This window comes from Diospyros lotus, chromosome 12 (genome assembly GCF_014633365.1).
Source record: "Diospyros lotus cultivar Yz01 chromosome 12, ASM1463336v1, whole genome shotgun sequence".
Classification (NCBI taxonomy): domain Eukaryota; kingdom Viridiplantae; phylum Streptophyta; class Magnoliopsida; order Ericales; family Ebenaceae; genus Diospyros; species Diospyros lotus.
In genome coordinates, this window is record NC_068349.1 from 33,105,414 (window position 1) to 33,126,357 (window position 20,944).

The 20,944-nt window shown below is 39.8% G+C and overlaps 1 protein-coding gene across 2 annotated transcripts in view; it reads right to left on the minus strand.

Annotated features, from left to right (window-relative positions):
- The window catches only part of LOC127787456 (putative acyl-activating enzyme 19), a 129,824-nt gene that overhangs the window by 24,331 nt on the left and 84,549 nt on the right, over nucleotides 1-20,944 (minus strand). For both annotated transcript variants that reach the window (XR_008020162.1, XM_052315511.1), the window contains exons 11-13: nucleotides 5,807-5,866; nucleotides 596-680; nucleotides 157-221 (exon numbers count right to left, since the gene is read on the minus strand). Coding sequence is in view for 1 of the 2 variants with exons in the window: in XM_052315511.1 (XP_052171471.1) it covers nucleotides 157-221; nucleotides 596-680; nucleotides 5,807-5,866 (210 nt within the window). In the remaining variant the exon portion in view is untranslated. The remainder of the gene's footprint in view (nucleotides 1-156; nucleotides 222-595; nucleotides 681-5,806; nucleotides 5,867-20,944) is intronic.

The window sequence follows — 20,944 nt, forward strand, 5'->3', positions numbered from 1 at the left end:
GACACCTCATGAACTTTGGTCATTTGGCCCAGCCAGCAGTTGAATTTTGAGGGGGTTTCATGGGTAATTTTGGGAAGTTCAGGGATCGATTGAGCAAATTTTAAAGTTCGGGGGTGTACAGTCAATTTACCTGAAGAAAAATAATGGAATTATTACCTTCCAAATAACAGATCCACCTGAATCCAGTGCCACAACATGACCATCCACTAAGCAACAAATTACTGTACCCATAAACAGTTCAGTCAGGCAATAAATTGACATTTAGTGCACAGGCATGCACATACCTCCATATTTTCCTGAATAGACAAAACAGAACTTCCCGAAAAACATAATTTAGAGTAATATCAAAGTTGCCAGGGAACTACGGATCGGCCATAACTTAAAAGAGTATCAAAGGGAAAGTACAAGTAACAGGAATTTCTTGAAAGAAGTAAAAAGGGTATTTTAATCCCAACGGAATGTCCTCAAAATGCCTCTAATACAACTAAGCTCCATATGGATCTTAACTGAAAGCAGCATTCTCTTGCTAAAGCTTAATTATCACCATGAAAGATAGAAATTTTTAAGATGTAAAATAACTAAATAAAAACAATACCATTTCCATTTTGAGAGTTGATGGAGAGAGACCCAAAAACTGGCACTTCCAACTCATGCAGCCAAAGTTTACTAAATGGCATAGCCTGTGTTAGAAGACATAGTTAAACAGAAACATTGGAAATAATAAAGCAAATCCTTAGGAAAAGAAAAAATAAAGAAAGAAAGAACTAATAAAACAAATAAACAGATTTTTGGGACAAGATAATTCAGGTAGGGAAGACCCAACATATGAAGTAAAAACATATGTTAAGTCCTTACACAGCACTGTAAAAAGAAAAAAAGCAAGCAAATAAACAAAAAACAAAAAGGCAACAAGATTACACAGCATTGCAAAAATGTTAAGTCCTTACACAGGCCTGGTCTTTGCCCACATCAAACAACAACATAACAAGCCCTAATCCAACTAGATGGGGTTAGCTACTCTAGCTCCCCAGTCATTTCTATATATGGCTGTATCTTTTGTAAGGCTCTTACAACTCATACTATACCTAATAGTCTCCCACCAAGTGTTTTTTGGTCTAAAGACTTGTTTTATTCTAATTTTATTTTTTTTCTTGCATGGTCATAGATCATTACATCCCTATCTCCTTTGTGCTCATATAATGCACACATTGGTACTCTACTGCCCAACATTCTGTGTCACACAAGAAATTGGTGTTGTAACCATCTTATATGAATTTCATTTTAGCTTTAACGAAATTTTACTATCACCTAAAACTTCAAGTGCACCTTTCCATTTTAACCATCCTGTCGTTATTCTATCTGTAACATCCTCATTCTCTCTGAGTCTCTCCACTTTTTAGAATGAGCAAAGATATTTGAACAGGCCTTTTCTTGGGAAAGCTTGATATTCAAGTTTCACCATAGCACCATCCACACATATTTTTACTTAAACTTACATTCAATATATTTGGTTTTAAATCTGCTCCACCTAAAAACTCTAGATTTTAAAGTGCTACTACATATCTTGATATTAGTATTCACACCTTTTGTCCCATTCACCAAGACAATGTTATCTGGACATAGCATACACCAAAGCACCTTTGCTTGAGAGTTCGTCCGTCACTAGGGCAAAGAAATAATTTTTATTTTAGATCCTTATGTAATAAAATTGTAATTAGAAAAGCTCAAAAGCCTCAATATCTCCTTTGAATGTTTTGACACATGTATTTATTTCCTACATCCTTTCTACCTGAAACCTTGGCATAGATCTAAGCCAGTCTTCTCATATAGATCAAATGAAAAAGAAAGGGAAAAAAAAAGGTGTTTTTGCTCCATTATACATGTCTTTGATAATGTGTATATAAGCAATTCAACTTTTTTTTTTTTTCCCGTTGTTAAGACCCTCTAGAAGACTTCTTTAGTGACTTTGTGATAAGCTTTTTCTAAATTTTGCCCACATTAAATCATGTACACTTCTTTGAAGTACCATGCAGGTACATGGGATCAGAACCCTTCGGTTAGTTCTAATAATCATGTTAATTTTCAAAATCTATTTTTTGTGTACCATTTGATTTTTATATTTTGCTGAGGTGATTCCACTTATACCATTAAAAACTGCTAGAGTTCAAGTAATAACATAATACAGCTTTTTAAATGTTGCTGAAATATTTAAAATTTCAGGTGTCAAATTTGATTTCTCTACACCAGTAGCCCAGAAGTATTTCTTAGTACTATGATATGAAAACTGTATTTTATTTACTTGTTTACCCACTTTTTGGGTCAATAAGAAAAAATTAATGAAACAGGGATAAGAAAATATTATACTGTAAAGGAGCCATTCGACTCTCTCAAATTTAAAATCAAGGCTAGGGGAACATCTTCAGGGGTGTACCATTGTCCAGCTAGGAAAGAAAAAGAACAGATAGAGTTCCAATTTTATATGAGGTGCATTTTTGGATTTTTTTCCCCTAAACTTAGTACAAGACAAACTCTGATGGCAACGGTAAGTTCACCCCTTTGTGAGTAAAGGTCATGGATTTGAGTTGTAAAAATAGTCATTTTGAAAACAGCAGCAGAAGGCTGCTCACAAATACAACCCTCCCCCGAACCTGACACAACAGGAAGCCTTGTGCACCAAGGACAGCCACTCTCTAAGCTAATAGTACTCTTTGGACCCTGTTAAGATAATCATTGTATCATAATCAAATCAACTCATATCCAAGTCAGATCATATCATATCATATCATATCAGTTTAAGTTTAATTTAGATTAGATTTATCTTTATTATGGTTAGATCCTATCTTGTTAATTGGCCACAAATACTCTGTACTGTCAACAATATTATTATCAAATTCAATACGTATATTTCCCATTTTCTTTTAACATGGTATCAGAGCTTCGTTGATTCGTGTACTGACTCTCATGTTTTCTAAAACACAAGACTAATTATGTTTAAGCCAATCTCCAATTGTTCTGTTTAAGTCTTCGTTTACTTTTGATTTTTCCAGTTTCAATCCACAGTCTCTGTTATGCCGTTGTTTCCTCAGTTCTATTTCTTAATTTTTATTCACAGCCCAAACCTAACCCTAGATAGTTTAGAAGCAGAAACCCCAGTTAGTTTAGAAACAGAAGCACAAGCCACTGCACGTCATACACCGTCGTCCATCACAGCCGCTGTCACCGGCCTTGTCTCAGCCGTCAGCCATCACAGCAGCCGCCATTACTGTCAGTCGCTGGCCCTGTCTCTGTCACCGGTCGTCCTTGTGCGACTCATCAGATTGCGCCATTAGTCTTGCCGGCTGCTCAACCCAGATCCTGACATCGTCTTTGCCAGTCGCTGGCTGTCTTGTGGGACTCCAGATCGTGCGTCAGGTTCTCCCCCTTCTTACCATCATTGTTTGGCCACACCAACTTTGCTGTTCTCTGGCTCTGCCATGTCTAGACATTGAAGCAGAAAGCACAATCAGTCTCACCAGAGCCCAGTTCTCATTGTTGATTTCAGTCTCGAAGCCTTTGCCCCAGATTCCCGCAATTTTGCAGAGATTAGTCCAGATTTGCTCTCACCAGATCATTCACTCCAGTCTGCCGGTTCTCCATTGTTGGCTCCCTCTTATCGCTGCCAATTATCTCTTCTTCATTGCATGTATCAAGACGACAGAGAACCCCAAACCTGTCTCTGCCCACCTCCCTGTCGATCAGCCATCACCCAGAAGCCAGATCCGAGGAAGAAGAAAAACTGTTGCAGCCGCCCGCCACTGCTTAAACACGCGTGCGCACGGGCACACACACTAGCATCGTTTTCTTTAATATTCTATAAACTTTTATTTTAACTTCAATATTTGAATAGGTTTGTCTTGTTAAGAATATGTACAGCTCACTATTACTCTTGGGGATAAAGAACATTGGATTTCATATCATCTTAATTAGAAGAATTAACAAATGAACATCTGCCTAACTTGTACTTCAATCAAATCTTAGGACGAAAGAATGTTTATTCAGAATAATATTAGCTTAGGAGTCCAACAATTAAATCTCAGAGCAATCATAACAATAATAAATAAATAAATGAGACAGAAATGTTACACCAAAATGCACAGTGCCAGTAGGAGCACAGTGCTGGTACCCATGGCATCCTATGTCTTCTTTGAGGATTTAACAAATAAAGTAAAGATGAGGTAGGGGCAACGGTCAATTGTTCAGTGTGGGATGACAGCTGACCATAAGTTGGACGGTTCAAGGAGATGCATTACTGAAGCTCACAGTCGATAGGAAAGTCAACTTTCACATTGACTGTTGAAGTTAGTGAACTATTTCGGGTAAGTCGTTGACTTTCAACTCAATTTTGGGGGATTAAATGAAGGATAAAATACCTACATCTTGGATATGTTGCAAAGCATAACGAGAGGATTCTAAAAATATAAATTTTATTAAATTTGGTTAAGAATGGTAGAAGTTGTAATTTGTGGATAATGCACAATTATGGGTTAATTAAGCTTAAGGAAGCTCCAACAAATCAGCCAAGATTCTCCAGCATTCTGGAGAACAAGAGGAGCTTCAAGAGACAAGGAGGTGGTGGTACATAGTGTTGAAGCAATTCTTGACCAGTTGATGGTGAAGAAAATGCCACAACATAGGGCTTGGTTGGCTAGAAATGAGGGAGACACCTATCAAGTGGCTTCATCAGCTTGTCTCTGCATGAGGATGCCTATAAATAGGACTTCAAGCCATTTGATCTCGTCAAGGTTCTTCAGCATTCTTGAGTATGGAAGGAGCTTCAGGAGACATGGAGGAGGTTGTATGTAGTGTTGAGGCAAAGTTAGGGCTAGGTTGGCTAGGTTAGGGCTAGGTTTTCTTCTTGAGCTGTTAATAGCAGAAAATGCCACAAAGTTAGGGCTAGGTTGGCTAGAAATGAAAAAGACTCCTATCAAGTGGCTTCATCAGCTTGTCATGCTGAGGATGGAAAAGTAGGACCTCAAGCCATTTGATCTAGCACAAGTTAAGGTAGAGTGAGAAGTGCTCCAATCTGACAGAATCGCTGGAGAAAAGTAGCAGTAGTAGTGAGCCACGCTGAGGATGGAAAGGGATTCTGTAGAGAAGCTTATGGAGCTAAGGTCCTAGCTGAGTTAAGTGCAAGTTACAGTCTCTCCACTTTGGCAATTTGCACGAAGATGTTAATGGCAGCATGATGAGCATAAGAGCATGATTTTCTACACAGTTGTGCATGCTGAAATTGTATGGTGAGTCAAGCATGATTTGTTGTGTGTGACAGTTCAATGCCATGTGAGGGACTCCCCTTGTGCTCAGTGTGAGGATGCTTAGTAAGAGGCCTGGCCGGGATGAGGGGCTGTGATGGCCAACAATGGGAGTGGGGCTTGAACCTATTGATGCATGTGGTTTTGGAAAACAAAGTGCAGCCTATATTGTTGTGAGTGTGATGAGCATTGGGTGTGTTCACAAAAAAGTGTTGTTCTGTGTAAAATAAGTTCCAAGCTTAAGTATACATCCAGAACATTACATGTAAGAAGAATATGCTATGTTGACTTAGTATTGAAGAGCAATAGGTTGAGGAGGAAGCTGATTGCACTGTGACTGTTGGTTGTTCAAGCAAAAGAATGGAAATTCTGCATAATATAACTGTTAACAGTATATGTCCTATCCTAAATTTAGGTAATCTGATACTTACGTCTCAGAATGATCCAAATGTTAAAAGGTAACGAAACTGATTCCATCCATCATTTTTAAGAAATGCAAAGTTGCATCTTCATACCTTTATGCTTACTGCTGTAACACAGCCACGAGTAGATGCCACATAAAGTGTAGTCCGAATCTACATTAAAAATAATCAGTTATACACAGAAAAACAGAAAAACATAAAAAAGCTGAATGCTCATTCTTCTGCAAGAGATAATAATCCTAACAGAGAATTAGCAACATTTAATACAAGAAATAGAGCAAATTAATAATGCCTTCAGTCTTCACCTTTATCATACTAGTACTAGAACACAATCACCTAGTAGAGGACAAGTTGCTAAATAACTTTTTAATCCCAACAAAATGTACAAGATAATCGTGTAAGATATAATTAGTATACATGAAATCCAGAAATCAATGAAATGGATGCATGCATCATGTCAGCTATAGTGTGTAATATATAGACAATGAACCTAAAGCATAAGATGTGTGTAGTTTTTGTCAGACCCCCAATGCATGTGAAAGAAGCACTCAGAGGATGACCCAAACACACAAAAGGCTTGTATACCACCTTAAAACCATAATAGAAGTCAAAAGCCCTAAATTACAACCCACCTTACAACAAAAGTCAAGGACAACTTTTGTAGTTTAACCTTCAACTTTGATACTGTATGGAAACAAAGAAGCAAACAATAAAAGTAGGCCTAATCCCTGTGCATAAACTGCACAAAATTCATATAATCATATGCTTAGAACAAGTAAGAAGCAGATACAATATATCTGTCATCCAACTAACCTCAAATTTTTCAAGAAAGCCCCTTGAACAATTTATTATGACTCTGCTCAAAAGCTCCATTCCATAAGGAAAAAAAAAAAGATATGATAAGCAATCACCTTAATGGAGGCCTCTAGAGGTCTGTATATAGTCCTCACAGCAGGTGAATGCATGGAACTGCTTATTGCCAAGTTTTACTAAGAAAAATTCCAAGTTAAACAATTTCCATTGACACATGTGGGCCTTACAGTAACATTAGAGTATGTAGACTGGAAGCTATTAGGCCAAGCTGCCGATTTGATGGAAAGTCAAGCTGATGGCCGAGCTGCCGAGCTAATGGCCAAGCTGATGGAGGGCCGAGCTGCAAAGCTCGTTATCTGCTGATTTATTTTCTGTGATTTATCTTGATTTATATTGTTGTTATATCTTATCTTTCTTAGTTAGCTTTAATTAGACTTTGGGACCAAAAGGTGAAATCCCTCACCTTAAGGGCCCCCCGTAGCTCGACTCTAAGATTTCTGCAGGAGAGGTAAATCACGAAACCCAGCAGTGAGATTCGAACACGGGACCTGTGACTGGCTATATAGCAGCTAGAATCCAAGGCTCTTTGGGACCAACACATGTACGATCTCAGCCGCTGGGCTATGCCCGTGGGGGCAACTTTAATTAGACTTGTTTGTATTTAAGGTTGTTGTAATCCAGTCCTACAAAGTAGGAATCTAATCTCTAAAATCTAAGAGAATTCTTACGATCCATTGTGTATATATATATCTGTGGCTTTCCCAACGGAAATAATATAGTGAACTATTCTCCAAAAAAGGGGATTTTTACATGGTATCAAAGCAAAATTCTTTTTTCCCTTCTCTTTGTTAACGCTAGCCTTTATCTGTCGCCTGGCCCTCCCTTTTCGATCCATCCCTTCTATAGCTACCGGACCTAATCGACTTACATTATGGCTTGCAAAAGCAGCCAGTCATCTGAGATTGTTCCTTTCAAACCACCAATTCTGTAAACATAGATAACAACAATTCGTTTACTATCACTGGTCACAAACTGAATGGCCAAAATTACATTCAATGGTCACAATCGGTGATGATGTTCATATGTGGAAAAGGGAAAGATGATTATCTAACCGGAGCTACCAACAAACTGAAGGAGGAGGAATCGCAGCACCAGATCTGGAAGGTTGAGAACAACATGGTGATGTGTTGGCTGATTAATTCAATGAACAATGAGATAGGTGAGAATTTCTTGTTATACGACACATCACAATAAATTTGGGAGGTTGCTAGAAAAGCCTACTCCCATATTGAGAATACCTCCGAGTTGTTTGAGATAGAGAGTGTGAGAAAACAATTATGAGAGAAAAACCTAAGAGATTAGTCTTTTAGTGTGTTATTTATAATAGGCACAACGGGCCTAATAACCTACGGTCTTAACCTATGGGCTTAACCTAATTACACATAGTTACAATAAATAAATAAATAAAAACACATACAACAATATGCAATATATCTAATTATACTAATAATTCTAATAGAGTATTCAATACTTCAATTCCTTGAATAAGTTTTGGCTTCAACTGGATAAGTGTGACACTATTCAATGGAAGTACATTGAAGATTCAACACAATACAAGAAAATAGTAGAGAAGAAGCGGTTGTATAAGTTCCTGACCGGTTTAAATAAAAACCTAGATGGCGTGAGAGGTAGGATTCTTGGCACAAAACCTCTACCAAGTATCAAGGAGGCATTTGTTGAGGTTCGTAGAGAAGAAAGTAGGCTGAAACTGATGTTAAAGCCTTCAAATCCAAGCCTGGAACACTCTGCCCTATTTACCCAAGGCAACCCAACAAATATCATGCAAAAGAAGGGTTGTCCTTGGTGTGACCATTGTCACAAGACCGGTCACACAAAGGATACATGTTGGGATATCCATAGCAAGCCTTCGGATTGGAAACCAGCACGTGAAAGGCGGAGTAGGGGTAACCTAACAACCATTGAAGACATTGCTACTGCCTTAAATCCGAGCTTATTCAACAAATAACAGATGGAGTGGCTGCAAAATACTTTTGGTAAAACACAATTTCAGGCCTCTACAATAGCAGCAAGTTCTATAGCCCACAAAGGTAACCTTCTAAATGTTTTTACTGCTAAAAGTAAGCTATCTACTCTATGGATTGATGACTCACGAGCTTCTGACCACATGACTAGCAATAGTGTATTGTTAACCAATTTTTCAGCCATGTGACAAAGATTGGAAGGTAAGGATTGCCAATGGCTCATTATCAAAGTTGGCAGGCATTGGATCGGTTGTGTTGTCCACCAATTTCACACTAAATGCTATACTTTTTGTGCCTAACCTAGACTACAACCTCTTATCTATTAGTAAACTCACTATTGATATGGATTGTGTTGCAAAATTCTCAAAAAGTGTGTGAATTTTAGGATCGAACTTCAGGAAAGATGATTGACAGTGCTGAAGCATGTTTGGGGCTCCACGTTTTTAAAAGGACTAATTCAAAAACTGAAGTAAATTCTAGCAATTGCTACTTTGTTCCACCTATTTGTTTCTCTATTTTTCATTCAAATAAGAGTGCAATTATGTTGTGGCACTATAGATTAGAACATCCAAACTTTGCTTATCTTCAGAAATAGTTCCCCTCTTAGTTCAAGAATTCAGATTTACACATGTTTCAATGTGAAATTTGTCAATATTCTAAGCATGTTCGGACTAATTATCCTAGTCAAATTTACATTCCATCCTATTCGTTTTCTTTGATCCATAGTGATGTGTGGGGGCCTTCTAGAGTAAAAAATGTTACCGGGGCTTAGTGTTTTATTTCCTTTATTGATGACCATACTCGTCTTACTTGGATCTTTCACATGAAAGAAAAGTCTAAAGCTGGCCACATTTTTCAAACCTTCCATTCTGTGGTGCAAAGGCAATTTAATGCTAAAATTCAAGTTCTAAGAACAGATATTGCCAAAGAATACTTCAATACCATTCTAGGCACTTATCTATCACAATAAGACAATCATTCATCAAAGTTCTTGTGTAAATACACTGTAACAAAACGGGGTTGCAGAATGCAAGAATAGGCACCTATTGGGAGTGGCCAGATCCTTATTGTTCTCCACCCATGTTCCTAAATATTTTTGGAGTGAGGCTATTCTTACGACCACCCATCTTATAAATAGAATGCCCTCATGAATCCTCAAACATCACACTCTAAGTCAGCTTCTCCTTGCTTCTTTTCCCCACACCCGAGTTTTTTCTCAACTTCCTCTCAAGATTTTGGCTGCACCTCTTTTGTTCACATTCACCCTTAATTTCGGAGCAAACTTGACCCAAAGTCCATCAAATATATATTTCTTGGCTACTCTCCCCACCAAAGAGGTTACAAATGTTACTCTCCAAGTCTTAAGAGATTCTTCACATCAATGGATGTAACCTATTTTGAAGACCAGCCCTATAATCCCAAATCTGATATTCAGGGGGAGAATACACCAAACAATCCTCAAGAATATCAGTTTTGGGAATACCAACAACATCCTGAAATTCAGCCACCCGCAAACCCTACAAATCTGTCTTCTCCTCCCAACCTTCAATCTGAGGAGTCAAAAGCATATCAGTCTTCTTCCAGTTCACCTCCTATTGGTCATAATCCTTCTTATCCTCACGAACTTCAAGTTTATTCTAGGAAAAAGTCTAAACAAAAAAGAAGTGGGGAACCAGCATGTCCTAGGACTGATCAAGAGTTTGATCCGAACCCAGATCCGGAATTGTTATATAAGGAGAATACCATGACTGCTGGTGCGAAATGTAAAATTTCAGCTATGGATGAGGATTTACATTGGCCTATAGCATTGAGAAAGGGAGTACGATCATGCACTCAACATCCCATTCACAATTACATTTCTTACAAAGGTCTCTCACCTAATTTCAGAACATTTATATCAAATATTAGTAAGGTGCAGGTTCCTAGAACTATTCTGGAGGCTTTTCAACATCCTAAGTGGACAGAGGCGGCTCTCGAGGAAATGAAGGGCTTGAAAAAAAAAGGGACTTGGGAGATTACAGAATTACCCCCTGGAAAACATCCTGTGGGCTGCAAATGGGTATTTACAGTCAAACACAAAGAAGATGGAAGAATTGACAGATTTAAGGCCCGCATAGTTGCAAAAGGGTTCACTCAATCTTATGGTATAGATTACCAAGAAACTTTTGCTTCGGTGGCAAAATTGAATACTATCAGAGTCTTGCTATCCCTAGCTGTAAACCTAGATTGGCCACTTTATCAATTGGATGTGAAGAATGCTTTTTTAAATGGAGACCTCAAAGAAGAAGTATATATGGAAATTCCTCACGGATTTGAAACTAACCTCACAAGAAACAGGTATGCAAACTAAGGAGATCTCTTTATGGGCTCAAACAATCTCCTAGAGCCTCGTTCGAGAAATTTACAAAGGCAGTCAAGAAGTATGGATATATCCAATGTTAGGTAGACCATGCCTTATTTATCGAACATTCCTTGGAAGGTAAAATATCCATTCTTATTGTGTATGTTGATGATATAATTGTTATGAGAGATAATATTTCTGAAATCAAGGATCTTAAAGAAGTCTTGGCGAGAGAGTTTGAAATCAAAGATCTAGGAAGCCTAAGATACTTCCTAGGCATGGAAGTAGCAAGGTCCAAAGAAAGAATTTCAGTTTTTGAACGAAAATATACCCTAGATCTTCTTACTGAAATAAGTATGTTGGGATGCAAACTAGCTAATACACCAATGAAAACCACTTCAAAATTGGATGTTTGCAAAGAAAGTGCTCCAGTGGATAAAGGGAGATAGCAAAGATTGGTGGGAAAACTTATATACTCTTTTTTTTGATCAAGATGTAAATATTATAAAGATCAAAATGTACAGTATACACCGGGTATACCCGGGCCAAAGAGAAACACCAAGACTAAAGCCCCTGAGCAAGAGACTCGTACTGGATTAAAACATGGGGATACAAAGAAAACATAGCTTTGTATACAAAAGGTTTTAATCCTATAGGAAATGCTCTCACGACAAGGATTAACATTCTCAAAAACAACATGATTTCTAGCTTCCCAAATGTGGTAGATCGTGGCTGCCAAAGCCATCCTTTTAACCCGACTCAGCTAGGAAGACCCTTTAGCTTGATGCTGCAACCACTTTAACGCCCTTGGCAGCAAAGACATAGCACGAGCAAGGCCAAGCCAAGTCTCGATCGAGCTCCAAATGTCCAAGCTAACCTGACACTGAAAGAAAATATGACCCATGGACTCATCAGCAACGCCACACATAGGGCATGAACGATCGATATCAAGGAACAAAAGCCTATCCTTCGTGAGAATTCTCGCCTTGGCACACAGCCACAAAATGAAAGCATGTTTGGGAATAAGGTTGGACTTCCACACCACTGAAGCCCACATAGCTCTCTACCCCTTCGGTCTAAAATAATCATACGCTACCTTGGTGCTAAAGGACCCACTTTTGCTCCACCCTTCAAAAATAGACAGTGCACCATTGAGGGAACCTCCATCTTGTAGTAGAGTGTCCCTGATACTCATCAACTTTTTGAGTAAAGAGGAATCATCCTCTCTGCGCTCCCTCTCCCATATGGATGTTGCGCCTAAATACTGATGGCCTATCCATTTCACTCAAAGAGAGTCCTTAGAGTGAATGTTCCATAATAACTTGGATAGCAGCCCAGTGTTCCAACTTCTAAGACCTCTGAGACCCAGGCCACCTTCAAACTTCAGCATACACACAGACCTCCAAGGAACCAATGTGAACTTAGAATTCCATAAGAAGAGCCTACACAACAGAGCTATATTATCAATCATAGCACCATGAACATTGAGGATCAGAAGCCAATAACATTCGCTCCCTTGTAGGACAGCCTGAATAAGCTCGGTTCTCCCAGCATACGATAATGAAGAAGTTGTCCATGAATTGATACAATTCGAAATTTTGTCAATAAGAGGCGCATAAAAGCTTACTCTTAGCTTCTGAGACGCAATAGGGAGCCCCAAATACCGGAAGGGCATATTGCCTCTTTGGAAGCCTGTAATACTAAGGATATCCTGCATATCCCCACCCTGGATCCCTGTAGTAAAAATGCTAGACTTTCTCAAATTAGTAGACAAACCAGATATAGCAGCAAAATCATTAAGGCAGCACATAAGCATCGAAATAGAAATGGGATCCCCCCTAGACATGAGCATAATATCGTCCGCAAAAATAAGATGAGAAATACTGAGCTTCTGGCACTTGGGATGGAAGTTAAAATCCGGTTGTCGGGCAACACAATTCGATGCTCTAGAGAGATATTCCATGCATAACACAAAAATGAAAGGCGATATAGGGTCTCCTTGCTGAAGCCCCTTAGCCCCTTTGAAAAACTCGCACAAGGCTCCATTGACCACAATCGAATATGAAGGAGAAGTAATGCATTCCATGACCCACCCAACAAACCGCAAGTGAAATCCAAGGCCCCCCATCACCTTCCTAATAAAACTCCAATTAATAGTCATACGCCTTACTTAAATCTACTTTAAGGATGCATCTAGGAGAAATCCTCTTACTGCAATACTTTCGCAGCAATTCCTAAACAAGGTGAACATTATCTGCAATGCTTCTACCTTCAACAAAAGCAGCTTGAGCCTGGTCAACAATAGAACTGAGAACCGGAACCATCCTTGATGCCAAAATCTTAGATATAACTTTGTACAAAACGTTGCAGCAAACTATAGGTCTATAATCAGTCACAGTCGAGGCATGAGCAGTCTTTGACACCAGCATAATAACCACATGGTTGATCTGCTTTAACAGCGAGCCAGAGTTAAAGAATTCCTTAAGCACTTGGTAAAATTGATAACCCACAATGCTCCACGCTTTCTTGAAGAAACAGGAAGAGAACTCATCCAGCCTAAGAGCCTTGTCATCCCCAATATCAAAGAAGGCTAGCTTAATCTCCTGATCCAAGGGAAAACCAATCATGATATCAGCTTGCATCTGGGAAACCCGAGGCCCCGAACAAAGGATATCCATGGAAACAGGCTCACACGGGGAGGACGACCCCAGCAGAATCTCATAGAACCTAATGAACTCCCCGGTAACCTGCTCTAAGGACGATGTGGGCTCACCATCTGCCTTAAAGACCATGGGAATAAAATTACGCCTAACATTTCTCTTCACGATATCATGGAAGAACCTGGTGCTTCTATCACTCAGCCTTAAATACTCACATTTAGCCTTCTGCCAGTAGAACATTCTTTCAGTATCAGACAGGAAAAAGACCCTCTTACGAAGCTTAGCCACATTACTCTGGGCTTCCACATCAAGCGGGTGACTTTGAACAATAAGCGGGGCCTCTTCCAGCTCCTTTCTAGCCATCTCAGCCCTCAGAGAGATGTGGCTAAAATGCTTAGCATTTAGCATCTTAAGAGGCCCCTTAAGCTGCTTCAGCTTCCTACATAACATGAACTGGCTAGTCCCATAAGAATCAACCTCCCATAATTCACGAACAGTGGGAAGGAACTGATTATGTTTAGGACACATTAAAAAAGTTGAAGGACCTTCTGGGATCACTCCTCTGATGGAAAAGAGAAACCATAGCGGGAGAGTGGTTCGATAAACAACCAGAGGGCAAGAACATGGCTTGGCCTTCAAACCCCTGCATACGCCAGCTATTGTTAATGAGCACCCTATCAAGCTTGGAGCAAACTAAGTTGTTTGTCCAAGTATAGAAACAACCAGAAGAAGCCATGTTTGATAAGCCATCCAACAGACAACACTCCAGGAAGTCTTTAATCTCATAGAAATTGACTACACACCCATTAATCCTTTCATTGTCCTTTAGCACACAATTAAAGTCCCCTAAAATCATCCAAGGCCCCTCACAATGCTGAGCAAAATCAGTAAGATTGTTCCAAAGTTGCCTCCTACTGGTGATCGCGTGAAGGGGCATAAATATAACTTAAATGAAACACAACAGAAGAAACCTTACACTTAACCCTACAGTGAATCACCTAAGGTGTAATCTCCACGGGCATCACGTCCACCGTCATCGGGTTCCAAAGGATCAAAATCCGACCACATCTATGCAAGTCAAAATTATTCACTTGCTCCCAACCCTGAAACTTATACCTGATAACACGCGAAAGTTTCTCGTGGTTGAGCTTGGTTTCCAAAACACCTATAATGTCCACATGATGCAGCTTCAAGAAGCTTCGCACCCCATTTTGCTTCAGGGGCATATTAAAACCCCTGATGTTCTAGCTAAAGATCTTCATGGATGTGAAGGAAGGGTTGAACCGCCCTTCGTTCTGTCAGATTTGATTGGTGGATTCTCCCGCCTCTGTGCATGACTCTTTTTCAAAGACTCACCTTGAGGTTTACTGCTAGGCTCCTTCATGGAGACTACCGACTTGCTGCATTCCCCCTCCTCCACATCATCCCTCTGCTTCTTCTTGTATGTGACCATCTGGAATGGACCCTCCTTGTCCACAATAGGATCTTCCCTCTCACTTAGCTGAGCATCAGAAGAGGCCTTTAGCTTCTCATCCCTAGAACGAACCGCATTTCCTGAATGGTTGTTGGGTTCTAGCTCACTACCGTTGAGGTTTTGCTTCTCCGGCCCTGACTGCTTCTGGTGAACTAGAATCCCCACATCATTCACCTTATCAGGAGCCTTCTGGGCATCCTCCTTAGCTCCATGACCCGATTCCTTCTCCCTCTTCTGCAGAATCTTCTCTTTGCCCTTACAGGACCCCTTTGAGTGAACCAGCACCTTGCACTCTACACAAAATTTGGGCCCAAATTCATAAGCGACACGTTCTCGAGTCTTCCTAGTTGGCATAATTATTCGGACATTTTGGGTTAACTCCCTTGTAGCATCAACCTCCACAAGCACCCTAGCAAAGGAAGTCCTCTCCAGTGTAGCAGTCATCTTATCCATTGCAATGGGCTTTCCCACCTTCGACACAATCTTGCTCAAAGCAATTGGGTGCCAACACTCAATCGGAAGCCCCGGAAGATTAATCCAAATCGGGATCGAGCTTAAGCTAGCCTGATCAAACTCAAAGCAATTTGGAATGATTTTAAGCATAAGAGGTCTCCCAAATACAAAATATAGTCCTCCTTTAAGAACCTTATCCCTCAATTCATCATCCGTAAACTTGAAAACAAACCATCCACTAGCATGCGGGAAGTATTGGTACCTGACATTCCATCCTTCACACAATTTCAAGAGAGCGGACCAGCTTGGAAATTTGCCTACAAAATAGCCAACCAAGCAAGACCCCCAAGCCTCTTTCACAGCGTACACCTCCGATGCTCCAAGAGTCACCGCCTCCTGATCATCTTCAATCACTTTCAGCATGTGCCCTAGTCTAGCTTCCTGTTATCCTTGAAAAGACCCACCCATGACCCCATTTTTGAGGGCTTCATTGCAACAGCGTCTTTCTGCATAGCGCCAGACTCCGAACCAGGGTTCGCGACAAAAACAGGGGTGAATAGAGGATCCTAGGCCAAGACTTCCTTAGTTGTTGGTGAGACTTCGCTAGGCAGGCTTTGCTCCTCCACACAAACCCAACCTTGGCCCCCGGGTTTTACTGGGGAGGCTCTGACTTCAACAACATCTGGGACCGTCTCCTTCAACTTCCCTTTCAGAAGAATCCAACCCTCCCTCAGCACCTTATCCTTACCATTCGCACCTGGCTCCATCGGTTTGCTGTCCGATGGCTTAATCCTGAACGTTTTCATAACCTCCTCAACCAATGGGCCATTCTCCCTTGCTGCTTCCTTCACCTTCTTCCTACCCATCTGATAAGATGGGTAAGAGCAAGGATCAGACCCAGATTCTAGGACTCCGACACCATCGCTTACCAAAAGCACCTCGCAACAAGGACCCCTTGCTCAGAAATCGCAATAAATAATCCTTGGGAGGGATCCCAGGGAGAGGACACACTCCCAAAGCAAGTTGCGAGATCTGGCGACACCAGCCGCTAATGCAGACTTCCGACAGTGCTAGGCGGGAAACTAGAATTTGAAAAATGACCGAGAGAACCACTGCTTCCAGCACCGAGAATGGTCAACGAGGACCCACCCCTTAAATGCGTGTAGCAATGCCCAGCAAATCACAGAACGAGCGCCATCATCCAAGAAATCAGCACATCCAGGAGCACCCATGCGCACAGAACATACACATGGTTGAGAGCTTCTCTCTCTAAAACACTCATCCTTGTCACATACTAGACCAGATATAGGTTTCTCGTAAGTGTGGTAAGACAATTCATGAATGATCCTAGAGAAAGACACTTAGAGGCTGTATATCAGATTCTGAGATATCTAAAGTTAACTCCAGGCAAATGGCTAATGTTCAGGAAAATAACGAACATAGGGGTGGAAATCTACAATGATGCTGATTGGGCAGATTCAATTTATGATGGAAGGTCAACCTCGAGATATTGTTTATTTGGTTGGGAAAATTTAGTTACTTGGCGCAGTAAGAAGCAATTAGTGGTTTCTAGGAGTAGCGTAGAAATTGAGTTTAGAGCTATGGCTCATGGGTTCTGTGAGGGTATGGCTAAAAAGGTTGCTACAAGAGTTACAGGTGACTATGGCACAACCAATACTAGTATTATGTGACAACCAATCGGCTATCAGTATTGCTCAAAATTCGGTTTACCATGATCGGACAAAACATGTAGAAATTGACAGGCACTTCATCAAAGAGAAGCTAGAATAAGGAATTTTTCAGCCAAGCTACTTCTACAAACAGCCAACTCAGAGATATTATGACTAAGCCATTACAAAGAAGAGTATTTGATGAGTTAAATACCAAGCTTGGCTTAAATAATATATTCAGCCTAGCTTGAGGGATAGTGTAGATTGGAAGTTGTCAGGCCGAGCTGCTAATCTGATGGAAGGCCGAGCTGCCAAGTTGATGGCCGAGTTGATGGAGGGTTGAGTTGTCGAGCTAATGGCTAAGCTGATGGAGGGTCAAGTTGCTGAGCTGATGGAGGGCCAAGCTGCTGAGCTCGTTATCTGCTGATTTATTCTCCGTGATTTATCTTGCTGTTATATTTTATCTTTTTTAGTTAGTTTTGATTAGATTTGTTTGTATTTAAGGTTGTTGTAATCTAGTCCTACAAAGTAGGAATCTAATCTCTAAAATCTAGGAGAATTCTTAGGATCCATTGTGCATATATATATTTGTGACATTCCCAAGGGAAATAACATAATGAATTATTCTCCAAAAAAGGGGATTTCTGCATAGTGGAATGCTTTACTCTAACTGATGTATCCAATTTTTTAAGGTGGGAGTATTATCTAGGAATAGATAATTGAAACAAACTTTGACATGGACAAACAAATGGAGTAAGCTATGAAGGTCATGACAATTTATGGAGCAACATGGCTCTCTCCCTCTTTCTCGCTCCCAGTGTGTCTCTTCCTAAAATCAACTCAACAACTGAATTGATCTACAACTTGTAAAAATGAATAGAAAGAAGTCATTATGCAAGATCCAAGTCAAAAGACAAACCAAACAATAATAATGAATACTCCATATTAGGAATAGGTCCAAGGTATGTACCGAACAACAATTGTGAATACTGTATCTTGGAGATAGGTCCAATGTTCTATTCAGATTTTAATGAAAATGGCATTTCAATAAATTGTGTTTTGTAGTTTGGTCAATGTGACTCATAATAGAAGAGAACCTTATCTAACAAAGGATACAACTAGAGGTGTCAAACAAGTTGGGCCACCTGTGGGCCAGCCTAGGTCATGCTACTAGACAATGTCGTAGCATGACCCATTACCGTAGCAAATAGGCAATGTCGGCTCGACCCAAAAATATAGGGTTATACTATGTTAGCATTCGGAGAATTCAAGGTGATATGAGTTTCCTAAAATCGATTTAGGGAATCTTGCCTAAACTAGTCTTAAGAAACTCTCCTAAATATACAACTGCTATCCTTTCCTATTATATAGTTTCCTATTGTGTATAGATCTATAGTTTCCTATTGCACAAATTGATTGTTTTCCTTTTATGTAAATATCTCTTAGATTGATTACTTTCCTTTTTATGTAAAACCTCTTCTATAAAAGAAGAGCCCATGTAATTAGATTGATGAGAGAATAGAAACAAAATTTTTATTCCATATAGTGTGTAAGAACTTGCCTTAAATATTTTTCCTTTACTGTTTGCAGTGAGCTTGAGAGAGAGGTCTGGCAGATTAAACAGACGGACAAGATGGAAGAATGAAGATGGACGGAGAGAAAGAACGTACAGTGTGTTCTGTGTGGAAATGCGCAAAGGGAAGAGAAGAGTGCTCTCATGTGCGCCTAGAGCACTTCAATTAAAATGGACTACCAATTTGCTTCTCTTCTTTTTGATTTCTAAAATAATAGTATTATATATATATACTCAGTAGAAGAGAATAAGTTTTCTCCCCACCTTCCTTCTATAATTCCTCCCACTTTAATTATTAAATTAAAACTCTCTTGCGCATAATGCCTCCAACAACTCCTACTTCACTTTCTTTACATTTTAAATTACACCCCACTTCCTTTTCTTTACATTTTAAATTACATCTCCTACAAACCCATTTACGTTTTAACTTACACCTCTTGTTTACAGTTTAAATTACACCCTTGCCTCCCACTTTAAATTCCACTCAATTTGTTTTTTTGTTTTTATTTCTTTTCCACCATGCCTCTCAGCCACCTGTGGCCCCATGCCACGCCCACATGGCCCTGCCCCTCATGGCCACGCCGTGCACACCCACGAGGCCTTGCACTCACACGCATAAAATTAATTCTAAAAATTCACGCCTGCCTAGCCCATGACTCAAACCCGCAACCTTTACTTTCACACGTGTGCATGACCACCTGACCTGCAAGTACCCTTTCTAATATATATATGCACCGATTAGTTATATACTAATCTCAGTTCCCTTAAAAAAAATTCCAACATTTCACTCCTTGGTTCATACTTATACAATAATTAATTTTATACTAAATCAACTAGCAGATTCGAAAATTATATTTAGACCCCAGAAATTTCAAAAACCTCCATTCTCATTTCAACACAAAGATTTTAATTTCTCCCATTAAATTCCCCAAACTCACAAATAAAAAATAAATGATAAATAAATTATCTTATATACATAAATTAGTTTTTCCCAAAATATCGAGATGTTACAATCTCCCTCCCTTCCTAATAGAATTTGGTCCTCCAAATTCTTACTCGACTAATCAAATAAATGAGGGTAGACACGTCTCATTTCCTTCTCTAATTCCCAAGTAGCCTCGTCTGGACTATGACGTTGCCATTGGACCTTCACATAGGGAATGGATCGATTCCTTAGTACTTTCTCCTTTCGATCCATAATACTAGTAGGCAACTCTTCATACGATGCATCCTCTTTGATCTCAAGGGGTTCATAATCAATGAGATGTTGTGGGTCTGACACATATTTTTGTAACATGGACACATGAAAAACATTATGTACGTTGGCCAGCTGTGGAGGTAAGGCTAACAGGTAGGCTAAGGATCCTACTCGCTCCAATATCTCAAAAAGTCCTACATAATGAGGACTGAGTTTTCTAGAAACTCCAAATTTTTACATGCCTCTCATAGGCATTACCCTCAAGAATACATGGTCACCTGCAACAAATTCTAGGTCATGCCGTCACTTATCAGCATAACTCTTCTGCCTGTCTTGAGCTGCCTTCATTCGAGTCTTGATGGTCTGAATCTTCTCAAATGTCTGTTCAATAATCTTCGGCCCTAATAGTGCTCTACCTCTTCCTAGCAAATAGCAGATCTACAAGGTTTGTCATAAAGTGCCTCATAAGGTGTCATTTTGATATTGGAATGGTAGTTGTTATTGTAGGCAAACTCCACTAATGATAAATGATCATCCCAATTGCCATGAAAATCTAACACGCATGCCCTCAACATATCCTCTAAAGTTTGAATAGTCGGCTCTGTTTGCCCATCAGTTTGCGGATGGAATGTTGTACTGAATTTCAGCTTAGTCCCTAGGGCATCATGCAAAGCATCCAAAAAATGAGAAGAGAATCTGGGATCGCGATTAGATACTATGCTAGGCGGAATTCCACGCTATCTCACAATTTCCTCAATGTACCTCTTAGCTAAGTGATTCAAAGGAAAGGTCATCCTAATCGGAAAAAAGTGTGTTGATTTCGTTAACCTGTCAACTATAACCCATATCGCATCATGACCCTTCAATGTTCTAGGCAAACTCGTAACAAAATCCATGGATATGTTATCCCATTTCCATTTCAGGATTGGCAACGATTTCAATAAGCCTACAAGTTTCTGATGTTCTGCCTTCACCTGTTGGCACACTAAACAATGCGAGACAAACTT